The 20,173-nt window shown below is 44.7% G+C and overlaps 1 protein-coding gene across 1 annotated transcript in view; it reads left to right on the top strand.

Annotated features, from left to right (window-relative positions):
• The first annotated feature begins 8,259 nt into the window (after window positions 1–8,259).
• The window catches only part of NIPSNAP2 (nipsnap homolog 2), a 110,029-nt gene continuing 98,115 nt past the window's right edge, over window positions 8,260–20,173 (top strand). Inside the window, exon 1 of the mRNA XM_069226932.1 lies at window positions 8,260–8,516. Coding sequence (XP_069083033.1) covers window positions 8,422–8,516 — 95 coding nt within the window. The 5' untranslated portion in view covers window positions 8,260–8,421. The remainder of the gene's footprint in view (window positions 8,517–20,173) is intronic.

Raw genomic sequence — 20,173 nt, 5'->3', positions numbered from 1 at the left:
CCTTGGGGTAGATTGTCTATTTTTGTAGGTCCATCGTCCCCCAGGGGGGGCAGCAAACCACAAGACACCAGGAAGAGTTTCTGTGTATGTGTAAATTGGAGTTTGTTTGACAGTCTGCATGTACTTGGTGTGTGTGGGCTAGCACTTGGCTGGCAGTATGTGCGGACTAGCTCCTGGCTGGCGGTGTGTGGGGACTGGCGCTTCGCTGGTGGTGTGCGTGAAGTAGGGCTTACTATGGTCAGGGTCATCTTGTGGCAACGCTAAAGCATTATCAACATGGACTGGTGCTTGGCTGTCGGTGTGCGTGAAGTGGCGAATGGGTGGAGGTGTGCGTGGACTGGCACTTAGCTGGTAGTGTGCGTAAAGTGGAGCTTGGCTGGCAGTGAGCATTGACTGGCGTTTGGCTGACTATGCGTGTGGGTGGCATTTGAATGGTGATGGGCAGACATCAAAGTGTTTTATAATGTTAACTGTTTTATTTCTGGTCATAATTTATGATTGTAATGTTTTATTTCTTCTTTTATTCTAGTGCAAACCTTTTGTTTTCCTTTGGTGTGACTTGTGCTTGCAGTTTCGGCACTGGTAGATCTGCAGTTTGTGTAGTTGCAGATATTTAGTAAGAAAATGTTTTTAGTACTGTTTACTCCATATGAGTATCATTGCCCTGCATGACTGCATTTGTTTGGGAAATGCTGTAATAGCAGCATATTTAGCTTCTGTTTGATTGTGTGTGAAATTCTCCTTGTATTTGTGCACAAAGTTTATTGGGTTGAACTGTATGTATTTTTCTTTTGTTTTTCCATTCTAGTGGGATATTGTTGGTGCTTGTTGTGTCTGTGCATAGTAGGTGCTAGTGAGTTTAGCTGTCTCTGGCAATTGAGTAGTATTCTTATACAGTATATTGTTGTGTCTGCGCTTTGTATTGATTGACTTTTCCTTGTAATTGTTATATGGCAGTAGTTTTACTTTTTTGTTTGATAATGCCACACTTTATTACTTATTTTACTATTTTTAGCATGTTTGTCAAGTTCCTTTTCTTAGTGAGGATTATGGCTAGCCGCAGGATGACGCTCAACAGGTTATTGGTATGCTTTTCGAGTCTTCCTCTGACTATGATTATGAGGCTGACACTGCATCTGAGGCAGAGGAAGAAGTCCTGGATTCTGGCAGTGAACTTTCTGTCCAAAACGAATCATCTGATGATGAAGCCACTATCAGTGTGGAGATAGTGCCTCTTTTGGAGGAGGACACTGATGTGCTAATAGTGTAGCAAGAGGCATCTGGATTGCAGCCTGGGGATGAAAGATTTCCCATTGGACGAGCTAAACTCTGGGTTGCCCCAAATATGGTGCAGCCGACGTTGCCTGCTTTTAGTGGTGTAGCAGGGTGTAGAGTTAATACTGAAAACCTTTTGCCTGTAAATTTCTTTCAGTTGTTTAAGGACAATGTATTTTTGGATAGATGAGATTGTTGACCAGACTAATTTGTATGCTGAACAGTATTTGTGGGACAACAGTGCCAGACTTAAGTTCTCTAAAGCTACCTGGTGGACTCCCACAAATCTGGATGAGTTAAAGAAGTTCTAGGGTTTAACTTTTTTGATGGACATGATACGGAAGCTGTTGCTGTCTTCATATTGGTCTACTAGTCCCCTAGTCCCTTGATGGCAACGGCTACATTTCAGCAACCATGAGTCGTAATCGGTATTTGCTTCTTCTTTGGATGCTGCGTTTTGTTGATAATGCTTTAGCGTTGCCACAGGATGCCCTGACTGTGACTGTCTTTTTAAGATTCAGCCTGTCCTTGATCACTCTGTAGATCGATTTTCAGAGATCTGTGTTCCAGGGAAAGTAATAGCTGTGGATGAGTCTTTTGAGTCTTTGGTCCTGTTTGAAGGCCGATTGGTTTTTAGGAAGTACGTTCCTAGCAAGAAGGCATGTTATGGAATTAAGGTGTATATGCTGTCTGAAAGTAGTACTAGATATATATACAATTTCAGGGTATACACCAGTAGGGATTCCAGGATTGACTCCCTACCCCTGGTTATCCATCCACTTTCAGAGTTAATGAGAAAATTGTGTGGGAACTTGGTAGAGGACTTTTTAACAAAGGTCACCATTTATACATAATTAACTTCTATACTGGTGAGCAATTGCTCAGGGAATTGTTCAAAGTGGACACTGTTGCTTGTGGCAAAATCTACTCTAACCGTAAAGGTTACACAAACAAGCTTGTTTATAGAAAACTTGAGACAGGACTGTGCAGTGCCTTGCGTACCGATAAACTTATTATTTGTGAAATTTTCTGAAGGAGAGATGTCTATATGCTGACTACCATCCATGATGAAAGTACGTCACCTGTTACTGTTTGGGGAATGTAGCTGAAGTGCACAAACCTGTGTGCATTTTAGACTACAATAAGCACATGGGTGGTGTAGATAGAGTAGATCAGAGGTTGGAACCTTACACTGCTGTTTGTAAGGCTTAAATGTTGTATAAGACGTGGCTATCCATTTATTTAATTTAGCAATCTTCAATGCTTTTGTTGTATTCAAGGATTGTTCTCCAGAGTAACAGATGACATTTATTCAGTTTCAGCAGTCTATGATAGGCAGCCTTGTTGTAGCGAGGCAGGCAAGAGCTCCTACCATTGCAACGGTGGAGGATGTGGTAGATTGAAAGATTGCCACTTTCTTGATCACATTCCGGCCCAGTAAGAGATATAGGGGGTCCGCCGAGGGACCGCTGTGCGGAAGACCGCCAGTGGTGGCGGTTTGCCGCTCGGCCTATTATGACCGTTGGCAGCTCTCCATCCTTTTACGGACTGGGAGCCGCCAACAGCCATACTGGTGGGAGGCGGGGAAGTGGAGGTTGCTCCACCTCCACCGCCATGCCAACAGAACACCGCTCAGCGAATCACGTCCTGTGATTCGCCGTGGCGGTGTTCTGTTGGCGGTGTGGTGTCGGCGGGGCTGCCCCCATGGCTCCCGTCCCCTCCCGGAGGATTGTCAGACCAGGTAAGTCGATCGTCTGTGAGGGGAGGGGGATGGGGGGTGTTGTGTGGGTGCACGGGGGTGTGCGTGTGTGTATGTAGAAGGGGTGTGTGAGTGCGTGTATGCCTGCGGGGGTGTTGTGTGTATGGGAATGAGTGCGTGTATGTCTGTATGGATGTGTGCGTGTATGTTTGAATGTGGGTGTGCGTATATGACTGTGTGTGTGGATGTAGGCATGTATGTCGGCGTGTGCGTGTAAGTATATAGGTGGTGCCTGCGTGCGTGTCGTGTGGGTATGGGTGAAGTGATGTTGGGGGTCGGGAAGGGGAGGGGGGCCATGCCACCTTTGGGGGGTGGCAAGGGTGGTGGGGGGCAGGGGAGGGAGTCAGGTGGGGTTGGGGGGTGCGGGAGACCCCTATCAGTGTCAGGGAAGGAATTCCCTGCCACTGATAGTGCTTACCGCCATGGATTTCATGGCGGTTCAAACCGCTGGAAATCCACGGCGGTAAGCCGGGTCCAAATACCGCCGGCGGTCGTCTCCGCCCTGGCGGGTGGAACCGAAAACCGGTGGATGACCATGGATGTAACCGCCATGGTCATAATTCCACAAAGTAAGACTACCAGCCTGTTGGCGGTCTTACCGCCGGTTCTCCTCCTTCCGCCAGGGTCATAATGACCCCCATAGAGTCTGTGCCCGAAGAGGTGTGCATAAGGAGGGTTGGTTATAATGCCCTGACTGTCCCTCTAATCATGGGCTGTGCATGGCCACATGTTTAAAAAATTGCCACACGGAATGGAGTTTTTGGGAGCAACCGTGACCGTAAAGTAAACTGACTGGTCTGTATTGTTTTATTTTATTTTGTTCAGATTTCAATGTAGGCATTAGTGTGATGTATTTAGTGAGACCTTTTGTGTTTGTAGTAATAGTTCTGTATCTACTTCCTACTGGTTTGTGATGGTGGTGTACATGGACTGGCACTTGGCTGGTGGTGTGCATGGACTGCCATTTGACTGGCGGTGTACGTGGACTGGCGCTTGGGTGGCAGTGTGCGCGGGCTGGCACTTGGATGGTGGTGTGCATGGAATGCTGTTTGGCAGTCGGTGTGCGTGGGCTGGCATTTGCTGGTGATGTGTGTGGAGTGATGTTAGGTTGGCGACGTGTGTGGGCTGGCACTTGGCTGGCAGTGTGGGTGGACTGGCGCTTGGCTGGTAGTATGTCTGTGCGCTGGTGCTTGGCTGGCGGTGTGTGTGAGCTAGCATTTGGCTGGCAGTGTGTGTTAGCTAACATTTGGCTGGCAGTGTGTGAGTAGTGACTTGTTGCTGGTCAGTACACATGCTGCAAGCCAAACGCCAGTGCACACACTCTGTCAGCCTCCAGCCGTGTGATTGCTGTGTCAGTCACGTCATGCGTATGAAAGTGATGGGCCCTTGAATGGCGCTGTCTGTTCATGTCAGTGTTGTAATGTGCCGGGCCTGCGGCGGACAGTGTGAAATGATCTTGTGTGTAACATAAGAATTTTGTGTGAATGGCCTGTAAAGTGGTTGGTGCCTTGTTCTGACTTTACAGCTCACGGGCTGTGAGTCATTGGTTTCGTTTTTTGACCATTCAGTTACTAATAGTGCATTTCATTTTTGTGAAATCTCTTGTTAATAAAATTTATGTTTTGAACCTTCACTCACCCTCATGTCAAAGCTAACCAGTTTGTGGGTGTACTTGAGGAACAGGTGGTTGTGAAGTAATGTCTGTCTTTCCTGTCTTTCTCTGCCAAGGTGTACATTGTCTCTAGGAAAAATTTACCAAATCTAGATATTTTCGTAAACTAGACACCCAGGGAGTACAGGGGGAGGGCCTCTCCTGGATCCAGACAAGCTTTCTTAACCACAATGCCCTGCAAACCTCAAAATGTGACTAAAATCACACATTTTTCTTGCATTACTGTTACATATTCTTCCAGACTCAGAAAGAAATCACATATTTCCTACCACCCAGTGTTCCCCCAGGTTTTCCGATATAAATGCTACCTCACTTGGGTTGGTGTAGTGCTTCTGCTCTTATCTCGTTTTTAGCACTTACATAACATATCAAGAATGCACTTCTGAGTTCAAAGAAGACTTTTATTGTTGTTAATTCTTCCCCAACCGCAATTTCGTGAATGACGAATTATTAGACTTCAAGCACACGTTAATGAAAACACAGTTTATCAGTTTGCAATGTACACAGCAGGTTATATTTATAAGATATTGAATGCAAAGCAAAACAAATACTTCACCGTGTGAGAAACTATTTACAGCTTCATCTTTCTAGGGTCTGCAAGCTGATGACTCCCTGTCAGCTGCGAGAAAGAGATTTATCTACCCACACGGGATGCTGGCAACTGGCGCCTAGTTCCAGCACGAAGTCAGGCAGATTCGAATCTAATTCTCTGAAGCCTGTGACATCCGTTACAAAGGTGTGCCCCCTCCTCTCAGACTCGGGAAAACTACGCAAGCCTTTGGAGACTGGCCAGATCTCCTAGACTGCTCCTCTTCCCAAGCTCAAGCAGAGAGAAAAACAACCAATGTACCCTCTCTTATCAGGTCTAGTCTACTGTGAGAAGAAAACATCTTGGTTCATCTTGTGCAAAAACACAGCTTGGAAAAATACAGCTTGGATTCTCAACTGCAATGTCTAACTTCACGTTAAAGGCAATAGGCAGCTAACCTAAATATCAAATGCAATGTCTAGTGTCATGTCAAAGCCAATAGGCAGCTGAGCTGAATACAAAATGCAATGTATAATATCATGTCAAAGCCAATAGGCAGCTGAGCTGAATACAGCATGTCAAAGCCAATAGGCAGAATACAGAATGTAATGGCTAATGCAATGTCAAAGCCCATAGGCGGCTAAACTGAATACAGAAAATAATGGCTAATGCCATGTCAAAGCCCATAGGCGGCTAAACTGAACAAAACATACAATATGCTACTGGTGAACATTGAGCAACTAATATGCGCAGTGGTGAAACACAAAGTCATTGGTCAAACAAAATTAATCAAATGGCAGGACATTTGGTGGGCGAAGTGCCCGTGACAGGGAAGGACCAGAAAAATGCAGAGATTGAGGGAGTATCACAGATTGAGGAGGAATCACAGCGTGTTCGTAAGCGCATTTTTTCTATACGTTTTTAGGCTGACTCTGCTTTAGGCACCCATACAAGTGAGGTATCATTTTTGTCAGGAGACCGAGGGGAATGCTGGTTGGTGGGAAATTTGTGCTGGTACAGTGTTTCCACACAGAAATGTGAGGAAATTGTGATTTTTTTCCCCGCTAAATCTGAGGTTTGTAAGGGATTCTGAGTGAGAGAATGGTGGGGGATCCGTGCAAGCCACACCTCCCTGGACTACCCTGGATGTCTAGTTTTTAGAAATATCTGGGTTTGGTAGGTTTCCCTAGATGGCTGCCGAGCCCAGGACCAAAACACAGGTGATCCCCTTAAAAAAACAGGTTGTTTTGTGATAGCTAATTTTGATATCTCCACGGTACATTTTCTGCGGATTCCTGTTGCGGGTACTAGGCCTACCCACACAAGTGAGGCACCATTTTTATCAAGGGGGGAATGCTGGGTGGATGGAAGTTTGTGGTTCCTTGCCGAACTTTCCATCACAGAAATGTGAGGGAAAGGTGTTTTTTAATTCAACTTTTGTAGTTTGCAAATTGATTCAGGGTAGAAAAACATGGTGACAGCAAAGCAGATCAGCCCACTCTGGATACCCCTGGATGTCTAGTTTTAAAACATGTACAAGTTTGCTAGGTTTCCCTAGATGCCTGTTGAGCTAGGGATCGAAATCCACTGCTATGCACATTGCAAAAAAGGGTCAGTCGTTAGTGGAAAAATGTGATGTATCCACCTTGCATTTTGAGCCATTTCCTGCCATGGGCCCTAGGCTTACCCACACAAATGAGGTGCCATTTTTATAGGCAGACTTGGGGGAATGCTGGATGGGAGGAAGTTTGAAGCTCTCCGTAAATTCCAGAACTTTCCATCACAGAAATGTGAGTAAAATGTTTTTAGACAAAGTTTGAGGTTTACAAGGAGTTCAGAGTAACAGAACCTGGTATGAGTCACACAAATCACCCATCCTGCATTTCCCTGGGTGTCAATTTTTCATAAATATATGGGTTTGCTAGGTTTCCCTAGGTGGCGGCTGAGCTAAGGCCCAAAATCCATAGCTAGGCACTTGCACAAAAAAAAAAGGTCTGTTTTCAGTGGAAAAATATGATGTGTCCACTTTGCGTTTTGGGCCATTTCCTGTTGTGGGCACTAGGCCTACCCATACAAGTGAGGTCCCTGTTGTTATCGGAAGACTTAGGGGAACACAGAATAGTAGAACAAGTGTTAACAATTGTCTTTCTCTGCATTTGTGCCTTCCAAATGTAAGACAGTGTGTAAAACATAAGTAATTTTGAAAAATGCCCTCTAATTCACATGCTTAGTTGGATACCCTCAAATTCAGAGATCTGCAATTAACCAGTACTTCTAAACTCCATATCTTGTTCCCATTTCAGAAAGACATAGGTTTCCTTGATACCTATTTTTCACTCTTTATATTTTACCAAATGAATTGCTGCATACCCGGTATAGAATGAAAACCCATTGCAAGGTGCGTCTCAGTTATTGGTTCTGGGTAACTCTGGTTCTTGGTGAACCCACAAGCTCTGTAAATACCCACAACCAGAATGGTCCAACAGACTAATGGTATATTGCTTCTGAATGGTCCAACAGACTAATGGTATATTGCTTCTGAAAATCTGCCATAGTTAGAAGTTACAGATGAAAACGTAGGCACAAATGGCTGTTTTTCCACTCAATTTCAATATTATTTATATCAACTGTTACTTTCTGAAGGCAAATCTGGTTTCCTGACAAAAGTCTGCCTCTTCCTGAAAACTGTGAAGATACTGATTTTAGCACCACAAACACTTGTTCGATACCATTTGCATTGGAAAAATAGACGCTGTTTTTTGCAGCACTTTTTCACATTTTTCCCACAAAATCCAATATGTAGCTGTATTTTGGCTAATTTCTCGGCCCACTCATAGGGAATCCACAAATCCTGGGTAACTTTAGAATCCCCAGGATGTTGTGGAAAAAGGACGCAAATTTGGTGAATACCTTATATCCAAAAAAAAAGTTATTGGGCCTAAGCGCGCCCTACCCCAAATAGCCAAAAAAGGGCTTGGCGGGGAGGCCTTGCAGCGGAGAGGTTAATAGAATAGATCCGGTGTCATTATAAGATGGCCGCTGGGTGGGCGTAACGCCTCCCAAGCCCTGCGCTACCTTTAGCCGCCCTCGGAGGCTCCCTGTGCGCGATTCGGTGCCTTGCCGTCGCCGCAGCGTCACCTCCTGGCGGCCGCTCCGCGCGCCTCCTTCAGAGTTCGGTGGCTGTCAATGAGAAACAAAATGGCGACCCACGTACTGAGGACCGTTGGAACGGGGCTGATGCGGGCTGGCGGGCACGGGGGACACGGTGTCTTGGCGCTGAGGTGAGAGCTCAATGCCCAGAGCGTTGCTTTAATGCGGTCACTTGAGGACGGCACCAGCCTAGTGTCTATCGCTCAGCATCGGCTTAAGTCGCCACGACCATCAAAAGCCCTTGGTACTGGTACAGTATGGTGACGTGGTTTGGGTCACGTTCTTGTGATCTGGGGTATTTCTTGTCCCTCATATAACTCTGGGTTCTGCAGGGAGGCCGCTATTTCTTGGCGTGTTTACGACCAGAAGTCTGCTCCCGTTGTCACGCAGGCAGACTCGGCGCGGTCAGCTGTGAGCTCGTATTTTGTGTGGTGCGGTGTCTCAATTTTGTGCAAATGTAGTACTTTTGTGCACTTGGTTGATTGGTCGGTCCCATGTGCTGGCCGTGGCAGCAGCACCCACCCCCACAGCAGCAGGCACGTGCATTGTTTCAAGGTCACCCATGCTAGGATCATAACACAAGGACATGCATCTACCCCAAAGCCTTTCTTGTCGTTATTTATCTATTGCATGTTTTCTGTAATGCACGGAGTGTTTCTTTGCCATAGTCAAGAAGCTCCCATGTTTGTAGAGGGAACTGGAGGCGCCCAAACCAAATAAAGAATTTCATACAGTTATGCAGCATATAAAAATGAAATGAACTGCAGTGTTGTTGGTTATACTGGTGAGAAACTTGAATATAGTAAACCACCGTACAACGCTAAAAATAGGGTTGTCGTAATTTCCACCTAAGTACACTTATTGGTATGGATGTACGTGATCTACTTTTACAAATAAGTAGCTTACGCAGACTAGTAGATTTCTAATAGTTATGTTTTGAACTAGGTCGTAAGTCACAGTCTATCTGAGTTATATGCTTAAAGCCTGCTCCTTATTCCATGCCTCATTTAACAGTTCATTTGACTTTTTTATTTATTTGTGCTGGTATCTTATTTTTCAACTTCTGACATCTTGATTGAAATGGTCTTTACAAGTAGCTCTCTAAAATAGTTTGCAAAAATCTAGTGTTCACAAGTTGATGGGCACGATCCCATTGATAAAACTAATTTTTAGGTTGAGCACGCAAGCGCTATGACGTGTTGTAATCTATTTTTGGGCCTTTAACCACATCCACTGCACGGCCATCACTATCACTCGTTTGTGGGCATGCCTTTCAAAAATCTTTTATTATCATTGGTAAATGCTTTACGTTTGTCCCTCCTTGGCACAGTTTTGTTATCGCCTTGGGCATTGACCTGTTACATGAATAATTGCACTTTTGCCGATACGTTTGACTGCAAGCAAACTTCTTTTTCCTTTGTGTCTCTCGTTCGCACTCATGCTCATGGCAGCCATGGTGCTTTGAATCAGCTTGCTTATCTCAACTGTTTAACTTTTCGGTTTCAATTTATGTGGCAAGAAAAGTTAAGTTAGGAATTTACAACGCTAATGTCTCTAACTCGAGCAAACAGGAGACCCAGGGCATTGCAAATGCTTGTTCATATTGCATCTTCAAGAGATCCTAATGAATTTTACTTTCTAAGACTATAATTTCACCTACATGTAAAGCCATTGAAATAATTTTTCAGGAAATTGCGTTTAACATTTGGTTCGTAGATCATGCCCCATCACATTGGTTAAATCTTATTAAGGCATCAGGGGCCTTTTGATTTTATTTTTTCACTTTGCAAAAGTCTTTCTTGTGTATTACCTCCAGTTTACTGTTGAAGCTCCATTGACATTACAGTTTTTCTTTCCAAATAGACTTGAAATCCTTAAGAACTATGTCGTTTGCAAGTAGCAAGCATCTCTCAAGTCTTGTCACCAAGCTTTGGAGAAGAAGATTTCACCATCACAACAGAAAATACAGGATCCAAGAGGCAATGCTGCGTAAGGGTATTTCCGTATCATAATTTTTGTGGAGAGCCTCCCATAATAAAATACCTTCGCTTGAGCCCAATTATCACTACGGAGAAGTTTCATTAATGCCTTAAGTTATAGTTGGTTATCCCACTGGTAGGAAATTGAGTTACTGGTTGAGGGGGGTGCTCAAGCAACAACCACAATTCTTGTCACGATGCAACATAAGTTAACCCCAAATTAACCTGTGCTCAGCCCTCTGGTAGCTTGGCACAAAAGCAGTCAGGCTTAACATACATGCAGTATGTACAATACAGTAATAAAGTGATAAGCACAGCACAAGACGAGTCCATACCAATGTAGAAAAATAGAATAAAATTCAATAAATCATCTGAAACCAAAACACCAGCAATCTGATCAGTGGAACCGGAGATATGCAATTTTAAAGTTTTAAGTAAAAATAGTGCCTAGAAGCACAAAGCGCCATCTCCAATGGACAGACCACCATTGCGTCTACTTCTCCTACAACAAACCACCCACACACCACCACCACCACACCACCCCCTACCGCATGTGGGACAAGATCCCCACGGAACACCTGAACTCCCAACTGACACAAACTCCCCCACCCAACACCACCGACCCCAACATCGCCACACACAACCTCAGCATCGCCGCACACAACCTCAACAAATGGATCACCACCTGTGCCGACGCTCTCGCGCCCCTAAAAAAAAAACATCACCACCGGCAATATCAAGAACGCCCCATGGTTCACCACTGAACTCCACGAGTCCAAACGCAAATGCCGCAAAGCAGAGAGAACTTGGAGACAGGAACCCTCCGCCACAAACTTCTCCGACCTCAAAACCACCACACGCATCCACCACCAAAAGAGCACACTACAAGGAACGTATTGACAACAACTCCCAAAGCAGCAAAGAACTCTTTACCATCATCAAAGAGCTCTCCAAACCCAAAGCCAGCAACCGAGACCCCACCCACACACAAACCCTCTGCAACTCCCTCTCACATCATTTCCACCGCAAAATCCAGGACATACACAACAGCTTCATACCACACACACCCTCCACACACAACCCCCACCCACCCAACACAAACCCACCACACACACCCCCCCAACCTACTCACCACCTGGGCCCCCACCACCGACGAAGAAACTGAAAAGACAATGAACTCCATTCACTCTGGCTCCCCCTCCGACCCATGCCCCCACCGAATATACAAAAGGCCAGTCCCACCATAGCCCCTAAACTCCGAGCCATAATCAACAGCTCATTCGCAACCGCCACCTTCCCTGAACTCTGTAAACACACGGAAGTTGTTACCGCGCTCCTAAAAAAAAACCCAAAGACGACCTCTCCAACTACCGCCCCATCTCCCTCCTCCCTTTCCCAGCCAAGGTCACGGAAAAACTAGTCAACTCCCGCCTACCCCACTTCCTCGAGACAAATCACACACTTGACCCCTCCCAATCTGGGTTCCGCAAGAACCACAGCACGGAAACCGCTCTCATCGCTTGCACCGACGAAATCAGATCCAGAGTCGACATGGGCGAGACCGTAGCACTCCTACTCCTGGACCTCTCCGCAGCCTTGTGCCAACACACACTCCTTACACGACTCCACGACGCTGGGATCCGCCACCTAGCCCTGGACTGGCTCACCTCCTTCCTTACCGCCAGATCCCAAAAAGTCCGTCTCCCACCCTTCCAATCCTCCACCACCAAAATCACATGCGGAGTCCCACAAGGCTCCTCCCTCAGCCCCACACTCTTTAACATCTACATGGCCCCACTAGCCAACATCCTCAAACCCCACGGCACCACCATCCTCGCATACGCTGATTACACACAACTCATTTTTTCCCTCACCCGCAACCCCACCACCGCCAAAACCAACCTACACGCTGCAGTCCTTGACACCGCTGCCTGGATGACAGCCAACCACCTGAAACTCCACTCCAACAAAACCGAAATAATCATTTTTGGTCCTCACAAAAACACTTGGGACCTCTCTTGGTGGCCCACCACATTAGGCCCCGCAAACCGCGCACGCAACCTCAGCGTCATCCTGGACCTCTCCCTCTCTATGACCCAACAAATCAACGCCCTCACCTCCTCATGTTTTAACACACTCCGCACACTGAAGAAGACATTCAAATGGATCCCCACAGAGACCAGAAAGACAGTCACCCACGCACTCATCAGCAGCAGGCTTGACTACGGCAACGCCCTCTACGCCGGCACCACACAAAAACTCAAACGCAAACTACAACGAATCCAGAACTCCGCAGCACGACTCATCCTCTACCTGCCACGACATGAACACATCTCACCACACCTCAAATCCCCCCCACTGGCTCCCCATAGACAAAAGGATCACCTTTAAGATACTCATCCACGCGCACAAATCCCTCCACAACACCGGCCCAACCTACCTCAATGAGAGTGACCTCCCACACGCCACCTCCGCTCCGCTGACCTCTCCCTTGCCACAGTCCCCTGCATCAAACACACCACCACTGGGGGCAGATCCTTCTCCTATCTGGCCCCCAAAGCCTGGAACTCCCTCCCCACCCACCTCCACAAGACCCAGGACCTCCTACTCTTCAGAAAAAACCTTAAAACCTGGCTTTTCGAACAGTGATCTCCCCCTCCTCTCCAGCGCCTTGAGACCCTAACGGGTGAGTAGCACGCTCTATAAGTCTCTTTGATTGATTGATCTGTGGTTATCTGGTCCTGCCAAGCTGGGTCAAAGTCTCAAGTTCAGGCTGATGGAGCCTGAACTGGCCATCTCCGCGATGGAGCACAGGCCTGATACAGGGATCAAGTTAGGCCCACTAAACAAAGTACCTTAAATTCTAGTTTGTGGAGTGTTACGTGATCCCACTTTGTGCCTGGTGGTTCCTAAGAAGCTGAGGGGTGCAGTGTGGAGTCCTGCGTCATCATCAAAGATGCAGTTGACTGGGGACTTGCAATGCGAAGGCTTGTGTTGATAATGCGTCACGCTGCAGCAATTTCGAGGAAGCTGCAATGTTAAGTTTTGCATCAGAGAGAACTTGCACTGCTCCAGTTCTGATGCAGCTGGGAGGAGATGCATTTTGATGTGTCAGTTCTGCTCTCAGGACCATAGCTAGGCTGACGGAGCACTTTCAGGCCCGCTTCCAAAGGTCCAGGTCTTAGGTGGTACCACTTGGTGGGGTGGGGAGGGTCGGACTCAGACAGATTCCAGGTGCTGGGTTCATGGTGGTTGGAGCCTTTTCTGCCCCCGAGGCTCTGATCAGCAGGGCAGCCAACTAGCGCTTGTTGTCACTGTGGTGATCCGGGATTCAAGATGCTGGTTCAGTCCTTTCAGTAAGGCTGCAGGCCAACAGAGTAGCAGTCCTTCATGTAGAGCAGCACAGCAGTCCTGTGTCTTCCACAGATCCTGAGGTGTACTGATCTAAGGATCCATTATTTATACCTGATACCCACTTTGAAGTAAGATAAGTTTCTGGAGGTTTCCTCCCCCAGAGGTATTTGAAATTTCCTGCCTCTCTGCCCTGGCCCCAGCTTGTCTAGGGTCACAAAAGACTTGTGTCAAACTCTTTGTGAGTGTGCTCAAGCAGAGCCTTGGTGATGTGCAAGTGTGGTAGGTGACAGCTCCTCCCCCCTCATCAAGTCTGAGATGGACCATCCTACCAGCACATATCTTACTTTGTCTCACTGTCTAGAAGCAATAGGTAAAGACCAGCTACACCTAGTCATGTGACCCAGGATGCAGGCCCCAAATGGTTAGAACATGAAAATGCAAACTTTCTAAAAGTGACAGTTTCAGAATTGTGACTTAAAATCCAACTTTACCATTAAAGAGGGTTTTAAATTACAACTCATCACACTCTAAGCTCAACATTCTTACCAGCTCCCAATTGAAAGTTAGCACTTATTAAATGTAAGGCCTACCTCTCCCCCAATGTTATCCCAGGGGAAAGGTAGGCATGCAGTAGTGAAAAACACATTTTAAGAGGTTTTTTTTCTACTACCAGGACATGTAAAAAGTATTAGTACATGTCCAACTTTTTAAACACACTGCACTCTACTATATGGGCTGTTAAGTGCCTACCCTAGGGGTGACTTGTATGTAGTAAAAAGGAAGGCTTAGGCCTGGCAAAATACTTTTTTTTGCCAGGTCAAAATGGCAGTTGCAAACTGCACACACAGGCTGCAGTTGCATGCCTGAAACATGTTTACAAGGCTACTTAAGTGTGTGGCAAAATAATTGCTGCAGGCCCACTAGTGGCATTTTATGAACTGGCCTTAGGTACAAGTAGTACCACTTTACAAGGGAGTTACAAGTAAATTAAATGTGCCAATTGGTTGTAGGCCAATGTTACAATGTTTATAGAAGAGAGAATTGGCACTTAAGGACTCTGCGCACTTTACCACAGCTAACCAGTACTAAAGTCAGCAAAAACAGGAGAATGGAAGGCAAAAAAGTTGAGGGAAAACCATGCCAAAGGTGTCTGCTTCAACACCACTCCTTCAGTTTTACCCAAAGAAGACAACCATCATTGGAGTTGACTGCTGACTGTGATCCTACAATACAACAAACAAGCTTTGGCGAAACCAAAAGGTCGCCCTTTTGGGGCCTATTGCTTTCGGCAATACTGGACAGCTTTGGGACACTGCAGCCTCGTCAAAATAAAAACAAGCATTTGCAATGCAAACGGTCACACGTTTGCTTGAGCTCGAGTAATTAGCATTGTAAACTACTAACCGGACATTTCTTGCCACATAAATTGTAAATGAAAATAAAATAGTTTCACATAACTAACTGGACTTTTCTTGCCATATAAACTAAAAAGTAAAAGTTTCACATAAGCAAGCTGACGGCCGCCATCAGTGGAAAGCAGACAAATAGTTCACTCATAGTGAAACCTATCGGCAGAAGTGCAATTATCTACGTAACCGGCAAAAGTGCAATTAACTATGTAATAGGGTTGATGTCATGCAAAGCGCTCGACTTCTGCCAAGCGAGATTGCGCTGCGAAAAAAAGTAGTCCACAAACCGGACTGAAAACAGCAAGCCTCGTATGTTTTCAGTACTTGGTCGCTGTGCTCCAGGAGGGCTAATTACCGGAAAAGGCATGACGTATGCATGCATGCCTTCCACTAATGAAAGCAAGCAGATTTTAAAAGGCAAGCCCACAAACCAATGAAAGACACTGACGTGACATGGGTGTGGTTTGAAGCCCAAAGAGAGATAACAACACAGAACTGAACGCTTTGGGCTCGCCTGTAAAAAGGCATGATAGCAGTCATGTCATTCTACTGATGCTCGAATTAGTCAGAACACATACATGTGCAAGCTGAATGACACAGACTCCATTTATCTTCATTTTTATTTAGGATCCCAGATATTTGATGCCACATGGGTCATCAAAAAGAAATATATATATTTATTTTTTTAGTGTGAAAGCGCTTAAAAACTGGAAAGGTTGATAGAGTGAATGGGTGGGATTAGGGGGGAAAAGTAGCACACTGAGGGTGGGTGTTAAAAACACATGGGAAAGATAACACTACAGAAGCACATGGGCGAGAGAGTAGCATGCAAAGGAGAAAGATTGGAAACATGTACACGTGGATTGTTTGAGCAAAAAGAAACCAGTGCAGCATGGAGGGGAAAAAGATGAGAGAGAGAGAGAGAACAACGCAGAGGGGTAAGAGGAGCAGACAAAATTGATATCTGGAAAAAACATGCAGTCTTGTGGAATTATTAGAAGAAGAAAAAAAAGTAGTTCACTAAAGTGAGAGGTGGAAGTTAAGAGGTAAGGAACCTTTGCTTCATTGGAGAGACAAACACAAGATGGACAAGGTAAGCTGTTGAATAAGAAGCAAGCAAATAAGTGCCTACAAAGATAAACGGTAAGAAACAGGCAAACTTGCTATGATGGGCTCAGAAAAAATAGGCTAATGTTATCCAGACAGTACTTTACCATAGCCTGAATCACAACTTTCTGGTTCATGGAAGGAAGAAACCATGGGTCGGGGGTGTGGGTGGTGCTAATGTCTTATCCCACCTCTGCACTAACAGCAGCTCTGGGCCATTTTTTTGGAGGGTAAAAGTGATGAATGCTGTTGCTTGGCCTTTCAGAAAAGAACGGTTAGTAGTATTCTGTCTTGCATGCTACCACTGCCCGGGATCACCTAAGATTATTTTTAGTGCAGTATTTACACAAATGGCTATCCTATCTTATTTATTACAATTGCATGTAGCAGGTGTTTAAGGTGCAAAAATGAGGGCGTTGCAGTGCTTAAGTGAATGATAAGTATTAAAGAATGCAACATAATAAACTGAATTGAGCACACTAGACGCATGAGCAGTCTGACTATAAACTGTATCAAATATTATCAAAAAGAGTCTTGAAATAAAGTATTAATTTCAGAGCACCACTGCTTTTTATAATGCAAAACCATCCGGAGGAAAAATTTTGACAAAGATTTGATTCCGCAGAAGTTATTTAGGGACCTTCATCAAGACAGCTGTAAGGAGGCAATTAACTAGCATTCTTCTCCGTGAATAATCAAGAGTAGGTCAGGAGCCGTTTATGAGGAAAGGACGAACAAGTCTGGGAAAGCATTTTGGGTCAGTATGATGTGAAGCATTTCACCTGGCTGGGGTGTAAATAAAATGTCAGACTCGAAAGATAAAGAGTAGGGTACTGGCACACTCCATGTCAGAAAATAGGATGGAGAGATCTTAAAGCGTCTCTCCATTCTATTTCCACAGGCTTTTCCTCTTCTGCTTTGCAGCCTGACTCCTGAATATCATTTCCTAGTTGCCATGTGTACTTCGCAGTTTTCAGGCTGGAGAAGGAGCAAATGGTGCCTACCTACCGCCATCCTTCCTCAATGTTCCATGCCTTCTGTGCTGCATTCGTGCTCTGAAATTACAAAGTGTAGGACGTTTTAGCATGCAGTTCACCTGCAACATAGCTGCAATGGTGAATTATTGGCATACATTCTTAAAAGCTATAACTGAAAGGAAGCCAGGATACCTGGCCATTTACTCCCATATGTGGGGCTACTATGGAACCATCCAGGTCTAAGTCATCACTAACAATCTAGAAATTATGGAAAAAAGGCTGTAAAATTTCCCATATGCCAGTGGACTCTATATATGTCTGCTTGGTTCCAAGTCTGTTCTTCGGACTACTGTAGTTTAGGACACTGTTGATTGCCCGCATGTTGTAATAAGCATTGGCATAGCCAATAGGTCTCACTTTTGGGGCCTTATAAATATTTAGCCAGGCAGCACATTATCCTTGGTGCTACAGCATCTACTGTTATTTCACATGCCACTGGTAAACGGCCACACATTAACCCCTTCGCTGCCAGGCCTTTTCCCCTCCTGTGCCAAGCCTTTTTTGGGATATTTGGGTCAGTTTGCGCTTAGGCCCTCATAACCTTTTGTTCACATAAGCTATCCACGCCAAATTTGCGTCCTTTTTTTTCCAACATCCCAGGGATTCTAGAGATACCCAGAGTTTGTGGGTTCCCCTGGAGGAGACCAAGAAATTAGCCAAAATACAGCAAACATTTCGTTTTTTTCAAAACAATGGGGAAAAAAGGGCTGCAGAAGAAGGCTTGTGTTCCCCCTCTTCCCCCCCCCCTGAAAATGACATAAACAAAGGGTTTGCAGTGCTAAAATCACGATTTTCCCAGCTTTCAGGAACAGGCAGACTTGAATCAGAAAACCCCATTTTTCAACACAATTTTGGCATATTACTGGGACATACCCTATTTTTACTATTTTTGTGCTTTCAGCCTCCTTCCAGTTAGTGACAGAAATGGGTGTGAAACCAATGCTGGATCCCAAAAAGCTAAACATTTCTGAAAATTAGTCAGAATTCAGCAAGGGGTAATTTGTGTAGATCCTACAAGGGTTTCCTGCAGAAAATAACAGCTGAAATAAAAAAAATATTGAAATTGAGGAGAAAAAAAACAGCAATTTTTCTCCTCATTTTACTCTGTAACTTTTTCCTGCGATGTCAGATTTTTTTAAAGCAATATACCGTTAAGTCTCCTGGATATATAGGGCTTGTAGGTTCACAAAAACCCTAGGTACCCAGAGCCAATAAATGAGCTGCACCTTGCAATGGGTTTTCATTCGATAACGGGTAAACAGCAATTAATTTGCTGAAATATAAAGAGTGAAAAATAGGTATCAAGAAAACCTTTGTATTTCCAAAATGGGCACAAGATAAGGTGTTGGGAAGCAGTGGTTATTTGCACATCTCTGAATTCCGGGGTGCCCATACTAGCATGTGAATTTTCTTAGCTGGTTCTGCAGATTTGAACTCCTGTTTGAAACAAATGCAGCAGATTTGGACTACCTCTCCATATAAATTGCAGACGCTATTAATAAAGAAATGCTTACTGCGCCGTTAAATCTGTGTGTCAAACCTGTGTGCTGACCTCCGATTTGTATAGACTGCGTCATGGGATTACTCAACCTAGGACTTTCCCATTTATGTTTCTTAACCTTCTGCCATTGTTCAGTAGAAAAAAAGCTTCTAGAAATAATCTAAATTAATTGCTCCGATGCCCTAGATATTTTGCATTGTCAGTTCCAGCTACTTATATGTGAAATAAACCACAAAAAAAAAAACTTGAATCCGGTGACACAACTTTAACCAGAATTGATGGGAGGTATACCATGATTCACATCTGTCATTCATGTAGACGTTAAAAATGACTGAACAGCACATTAGCCTGCTCTTTGATTGGCTACTAAACGGGGCAAGAAAGGAGGTTCTTACAAGATGAAAACATGCATGGCCTTTTCACAATAGTGACACTGCAAATGGACGGTGCACCATTATGAAATACAAGGTTAAACATCCATTGTACTGACGTGAACACATTAAGGGGTGATACTTTAATAGTACTTTAGTCGAACCGCTGCCTCAAGTAAACAAGAGGCAACCATGTACTGTGGGAGGAAAGTGATATCAGTGCTGCTCTCTGCAGAGAGGTGGGAGGCGGAAGGGACGCTAGACAAAATTATTAGTTATAACACTTGGGGAAGATTCTGCAGACGTCTCTTGGATCTTCTTTCTTAAGGCACCTACATACTTTACAAAACTGAAATCTCTTCAGTTTTCACACTGGTTGGCAGTGGTAAAGAGCCCAGAGTCCAAAAGCCAACAAAACAGGTCAGAAAGAATAGGAAGAAGGCAACAATTTGGGGATAGCCCTGAACAAAGGGCCAGGTCCAACAGTAACAATGAAAAAAGTTGATTTACATTTTCTTAAACATGCTTGTTTCCTCCCGGTACAGAAGAAATAAAAGGTAATCAATCTTTCACAAAAATTGATAACCAACCACAAATATTTGTGTGAGGGGAGTAGACAAGATAGCCCAAGTCTTTTTCCGACTGCATGGACACAGCTTCATCTCTTGTCTTCTGCATCTGTACTCATTACAAAAATCCTCTGTGATCGTTCAGGGAGATTTAGGGTCCCTAATCAGCGTTTTGCTTGCCTGTTACTTGCTGTTCAAGCTATTTCAACTTGTGACGATTTTTGCTAAAATAAATAAATAAAGGAATAGCTTTTTTTGTGGGCAAATTCGATGCATAAACAAATTTTCAGACTTTTCAATTAAATTCCTATAAATCTGCAGAAGAGAACATCCTTTATGTGTCTATAAATGTCTACGTATAATTGTGAGTGGAAAAACAAATAAAATAGCCTGCTTTCATTTAGCATTTGTAGCTTCGATGAGCATAAGTAATAACTATTATAGAACTTGAAGTTTTTTTT

The sequence above is a fragment of the Pleurodeles waltl genome, chromosome 3_2 (genome assembly GCF_031143425.1).
Source record: "Pleurodeles waltl isolate 20211129_DDA chromosome 3_2, aPleWal1.hap1.20221129, whole genome shotgun sequence".
In the NCBI taxonomy this organism is placed as follows: domain Eukaryota; kingdom Metazoa; phylum Chordata; class Amphibia; order Caudata; family Salamandridae; genus Pleurodeles; species Pleurodeles waltl.
This window is presented reverse-complemented; position numbering and strand designations above follow the sequence as displayed.